This window comes from Mustela nivalis (genome assembly GCF_964662115.1).
Source record: "Mustela nivalis genome assembly, chromosome: 7".
In the NCBI taxonomy this organism is placed as follows: domain Eukaryota; kingdom Metazoa; phylum Chordata; class Mammalia; order Carnivora; family Mustelidae; genus Mustela; species Mustela nivalis.
The window spans coordinates 107,829,005-107,835,004 of record NC_139026.1 but is presented as its reverse complement, the minus strand read 5'-3'; the positions used below and the strand labels follow the sequence as shown (position 1 = coordinate 107,835,004).

The following is a 6,000-nucleotide window of genomic DNA, read 5'->3' as shown; positions in this document are numbered from 1 at the left end:
CATTTCCTGGAAGGAGGGTGAGGTCACGTTCCTTCTTACTTGAACTGGGGATAACGGGCCGCAGCCTGGGGAGCTGCCTGGATTTCTGGTTGTTCAGAGTTCTGGTCACCAGGAGAGTGGGTCACCCTCTTTACAGGTGTCCCCGGACCCTCCACCCAGGCCAGTCACTCTTATCCGACAGTGCACTGACTCTGAGGCGTTGGCTTTGCTGCAAGGCTCTGTCCTCTCTCCCCCGCCAGGGGAAATCACTCTCTGTGAAGCCCCTGTCCATAGCAGTGAATGCTCGCTCGAGCCCCTTGTCTCTCCTCTCCGCCCTGATGCTGTTGTCGTCTCCTGCAGAATTTGGGGGTCCCCTCCTGCAACCTGCAGATGTCTGCCCCACACACTCCATGGTTCGGTGCAGCTTGTCCTTCCGTGCCCTCGGGCCTGTTGACCTCCACCTCCGGAAGGGCTCTCTACCCCAGGGCTGGTCAAAGCAGACCTGTGATTAGAAGGTCAGACATTCAGAGGCTGATGATCAAATGTGCTCAGTGGGACCTGGGAACCCAAACACAGCCCCACTCTCCATGGCATAAGGCCAAGCACAGCAGATGGGGTCCTGACCTCTCCTCTCCCTCTCTGCGGGGAGGCACACTGGAGGTCATAAGGCTTCTTCCCTCTAACGTGGCCCCGGTCTCCACTGTTAGCGGCTCTCTTACTTGGCTTAAAGGTGCTTGTGGGAACGCGTGTATGCGCATGCGCGCTGTGTGGCGGCGCTGAGCGTTGGGGTCAGCTACCCGGCCCTGCACCCCCAGCTCTGACCCATCCTGACTCCCGCACAAGCCCCCAACTCTTTTTTATTTCGGATGGGGCTTCCTAACCGTGTCCTATGGTGGCACAGAGTTACCCCATCCCGGGGTCAGAGATGACACCGCTGTGGCCAGAGGAGAGCAGCCTGGCAGTCTAGCTGCCCCCCAAAGCCCTCGGGGCTGAGGGCTGCACAGCAGCCTCTGGCTTCGGACTCTGGCCAACCGGACGCTCGGACCCAAGGTAGGAACCCCCTCTGAGAGAAACGGAACCAACGCAATTTGCTCAAGTGACATATTTCAATATAATCTCTAAAACTCTATGAATTGAACAGATAAAATACCTCTGGGCTATTTTGTTACAAAATATTTGCCATTTGGATTCATCGCTGGGTGCAGCCATCCTGCCTTTCCCTAGAGAGGTTTCTCTCCAACGAGGAGAGGGGGCAGATGCGGGGGGGCTGGGGCGCGGGTGGGGGGATGTTCAGCAAGAAGGTCTGTACAGCAGGACACAGGGACAGATGGACAGATGGCTACCAGGGAAGCCTATTGGACGCAAAGAGACATTCTGGCAGGTTGTGGGGGAACAGGGTTCAGTTGGCGGGGGGTGGGGGGGTTGTCCAGGGCCCAGGTCTGATTGATAGGTATGTCTTGGAGACTAGCAGGCTTCCAGGCCAAGCTGCCAGGGTGGGGGCGGAGGCTTATTCCAGCTCCAGTGGGGGACTTGCACAAAACTGTGTGGGAAAACTATTAATCATTCCCATTCCTGCTTCTGAAGCTGGGACTGGATGGATACCACTGAGAGGGGGCCCAGGTCCCCTAAAGTAAGGCCTAGAGAGCTGATCCAGTGGGCCCATCCTGGGGTCATGGGGGATGTGCTCAGGACACTGTGTCTGGGGGCCCAGTCAGCACTCCACTGCACCCCCCCCCACTGCCTCGGGGAGCAGGGAGCCCTACTGCACCTCCAGCCAGGCCCTCTGGGAGGGCTGGGGCCTGACGCTGCCATGGGGAGGAGCAGGAGGCTTGTCCCACCTCTCTGGGGACAGGGAATGAGGTGGGTCCCAACCTCAGCTTGTTGGCTGATCGAAGGAGGGCAGTTAGAGCCAGTGGGAAGTCTGGCTTTCCTGACACTGAGGGGGGCCATCAGGAATTAAAAGCCCCTCAGATCCCAGGCTTGGCTCCAGGTGCCGCTGACCCAGGCTGATCTGCCTCCTAGGCCAGGCCTCCCTGCGCTGCCAGTGGGGCCCGGGGAAACCACCCCAGTGAGAGCGGGTAAGCCCCTACCTGGAAAAGGGACCCTGTGGTGCCTGGGTGTCTGGTCTTCAGAGAGAGGCTCCAGGCATGGTTTCAGCCCTAAGACCTTTGCTGGGCCCGGCCTGGAAAGTCAGGGCCACAGCAGAGCTGGGACGGAGGTTGTGTGCCCGTCAACAGAGAGGAGGGCACTTTCCAACCAGAAGCACTGGGTGAGCAGGTAATAGGGGTCCAGCAGTTGTGATGGTACCCCTTCTCGGCGGTCCCTACCCAGTGAACATTGCCATCTCAGAGCTCCTGTTCCTTCCTAAGGCAGCTTCCCTGCCACCCAGCATAATTATCGCTCTCTTTCGGCCTGGCCCCTCTTTCAAGGTTCATCCACTCCCCCTTTGAGTCCCCCCCAACCCTGACTCCTGTTGTCTAGGTCTGCATTTTTTTTAAGGGCATTCCCTGCCTTGGTCAAGGGCACCAGAGGTGACTGAATCTGTGGGCTCCATCTGTCAGCCACTCTGCTCCGAAGGCTAGGACTGTAGCCACCTGTTACAGGAAAGGCACGGGGCGGGGGGTTGGGGGGTGGCAGGGAGAGACAAGTACAGGAGATCAGCTGGGCAGCCACCCGGGGAGGCGGCAGCAAATTGGTCACAAGTTATGAAAACGGGGCTGACAAAGACAGAGCCAGAAATAAACTCACTGGGTGACATCATGTGACGTCTGGGTGACCACACACACACATTAGAAACTAGGTCATCTGGAACCTCTGAGAGTGGGGGAGGATGCTGCGTCTCCTAGCTGGCTCGGGGCACTCCCTCTGGGGCACGGGGTAGGCGTCAGGGCGACGACGCAGATTCACTTTAGCCCTAGCCAATAGTCCCTTCCTTGTCTTGGCAGGCTTTGCTAATGGGCTTCAAGTGAGAGGGGATCTTAACGAAGGACAGCAATGAACTCTTGGCACAGTACTGGAGAGCCTGGCCTGACTTTGGGCAGATACTTCCTGAAAGGACTGGGATGGGGCAGGCCACTGTAGTGCCCAAGGGCTTTGAGTGCCTCGGCTCCCCGGGGCCTCACAAAAGCAGACACTCTGATTCTGGTGGGCCCTGTTCAGCAGTCAGTGAGCCCTGCTCGGCTCTCCTGTGCAACTGTGATGGTGTGGGGGATCTTTCAGCCACGCCTCCTGGAGGCAGGTCTGAAGCCTTCCTGGAGGAGGCACAGGGAGCAGGATTTAAAGGCTGCCGGGCTGGTTGGGAATGGCAGCAGGAGGAATGCCGGTGCCTTTACAGCACCTGCTTCTCTCGCCTGCTTCTGTCTCCAAACCTCTCATGGGGGCCGCGACAGCCATTCTAGAAGGAACCCTGACTTAGGTCTGAATTCTACCTCTGCTGGCTGTATCCGTCCCTTGGGCAATCACCACCACTTCTCCGTGTGTCTGCTTCCAGTCTGGAAGAGCCTGGTTCAGATGAGTATGTTTAAGTTTTCACCTCTGCACTTCGCCTTGGCTGGGTACTACCTGGGACTAGAGAACTAGAAAACTCTTTTAAAAGGTGTGTTTGGTGGCTATATGGCCTTATGATTCCACAGTTCTGCTGACGGGCTCCCTTTCCCTTTCCCTCTTAACTTCAGAACTTTCCTGAAGTCAGAGAAGCCCCAGACAGGCAGGGCCCAGCTCCTGAGAATGTGGGAGAAGGCCCTGGGAGGAGGGGGAGGATGTGACCAGGACAGCCAACATCCCCCGGGGGTTAGGGGGTCCGCTTGGGGGCTGCTGAAGAGGAAGCCTCCCACCCCTTGCTTTCCCCACCTGGCCTGAAGCCTGGGACCCGACAGACTCAGTCTGGGGCCCAAGGGGCCAGAATGGTAGCAGGACGAAGTGGTCCCTTGCTGTGTCGGGCCCCAGGAGTGAAGTGGTGTGCCCAGATTAGGGAGAAGGGGTGCTTAGGACCAAGGGAAGCATGGTGGGCGAGGCCGACCCAGGCGCCTGGGATTGAGAATCTCTTTCCAAAATGATGGTGAGCAGTGGCCAGGAGTGCATTGTGCCGGAGTGTGGGGAGCAGCGAGCGAGGGAGTGTTGGGGCTGCTGGGGGCAGCTAAGGGTCCCCCACCCCCACTGGCCAGCCGTTCCAGGACAGCAGCGCAGTGGGGAACAAAGTCTACACCAGGCTCCTGGAGCCGCTGGAGTAGCGGCGCCGGTGCAGCAGGGAACCTGGTGGGCAGTACTGGTGGGGGTGGTTGTATGGGGGTGGGGGCGGGGGCAGCGGAGGCTGGTGGATGACCTTGACGGGGGAGCCTGGGCCACCCAGGGGTGTGGAGCCACAGGAGTCGGAGGAGGACGAGGCGTAGCAGGAGAGGGCCTGGCTCAGCAGGGGCTCCATGCGGGCCAAGCAGGGCTTGTCCAGGACAATGACCTTGACAATCTGCTGGCACTGCACCAGGGTCCCAGGGGGTGTGGGTGGCAGCGGCGGCAGCAGCGGGGGCTGCTCCCTCAAGGGGCTAGGCTGCGGGTCTGGCGGCGGCGCTGGCGCTCCCCTCTCGGCCCCCAGCCCGGGGTTGTGCTGAGACGTTTGAAGCCTGTTGTGAATTGACACCTAGTTTAGAAACAGCCAGAGAAGCATGAAATGTTACAAGACTAATTCCCAGCTGCTAGGACTGGCTACCCTGAGCCTCCCTCCCCAGCCCTTTCTCGTCTCCTGGGCCCCTCGGCAGCTTCCAGCCCTCACCTCCAGCCGAGCCGCGCTGGCTGCCCCCCCACAGGCCTGGAGGAACTCCGGCTGCCATACAGAAGGGCCGCCCCCCTTGTGGTCCAGAGAGCTCGGCTCTCAGGCCTTTCTCCTCACCTGGGGCTCTGCAGGCCTCTGCAGTCACATCTCACGGGTAAACCTCTCTCTACTTCCCTCTCTACTAACCTCTGAGCTTAGAAAACAGGACAATGGTCTTTGCCTTCTCCCTGCCTCCCAGGGCTATGGCGAGGACAAACAGAGACCAGACACAGGGACAGTCCATCATCTTTGAGCCTTTCAAGCCCCCTCCTCCCTTTGTTAAAGGGGAAGCTTCACCAGCCCTGTTGAATCACAAAGGAGCCCAAACCCAGAACACTGGGGGCCTCTGAAGGGACGATCTGGACCTACCCTGTCCTCCTAGATTTCCCCAGGGCCAAAACCATGAATCTAAAAGCAACCCAGATAGCCAAGGCCAGAGCTCAGTCCCCGGCTGCCTTTCTGGGCCAGCCTGCATCCTGGTTAAATTTGTCCCACTGCAGGAGAGGATCCTCAGAAAGGACTCTAATCGTTATGCCCTCCCTCGACCCATGGAGGTCACTCTGAACCAACCTGGTCTCCTCTCCCTAGCAGGGGGAGGTTGGGGAAATGGGAGAAAAGAAGCTCAAGCCTTCTGGGGGGTGGGATGTGTTTAGTTCCTCACCTTCCAGCTCCCCATGGGGAATGTGTGGCAAATGTTGCCACACAAACCCCTTCTAACCCCTGGCCCTCTGAGGTGGCTGACACCCTTCACTCTGAGGCATCCTACTGTCTTTGGGCCACCACCACCCAGGATGGGCTCTCAGAGCACAGAGGGGGACATCAAGGCTGGAGTGGAGGAGTCCTGATTGCCAGGTCTAGACCAAGATGCCCTCTCGGAGCTGTACACCAGGGGTTCCTAACCGAATTTATTGGCACAGGAAACAATTTCTGGAACCCCCCCCCCTTCTGGGCCCAAGCACTCCCCATGGGCTGCTTCCCTCTCCACAGTCCCCCAAGCCCCTGCTTTGTCTACCCTTTCAATAGCCACAAACCCTGCTGTGCTCAGCACATTGGAGGCTCTCCTCTTCACTCTCAGCCTCCAGCCTTGGCAGCATTTTCTAGGCTGAGATCCATCTCCCCCCAGTCAAATGAAGGAGCACCCCCCCCCAGGCCCTCAGTGCTCTGCTGAGACACAGGGTAGGCAGAGGGCATAGCTGGGGCCCACCTTCTTCTTGGGG

The 6,000-nt window shown here is 59.0% G+C and overlaps 1 protein-coding gene across 7 annotated transcripts in view; it reads right to left on the bottom strand.

The window, feature by feature from the left end:
* Nucleotides 1–1,429: 1,429 nt before the first annotated feature.
* IQSEC3 (IQ motif and Sec7 domain ArfGEF 3) overlaps nt 1,430–6,000 on the bottom strand; it is a 102,082-nt gene continuing 97,511 nt past the window's right edge. For 2 of the 7 annotated variants that reach the window (XM_082738021.1, XM_082738027.1), the window contains one exon: nt 1,430–4,612. In XM_082738021.1, the coding sequence (XP_082594147.1) occupies nt 4,178–4,612 (435 nt within the window). In that variant the 3' untranslated portion in view covers nt 1,430–4,177. The remainder of the gene's footprint in view (nt 4,613–6,000) is intronic. The other 5 variants (XM_082738024.1, XM_082738026.1, XM_082738023.1 and 2 more) reach the window with 3 other exon arrangements.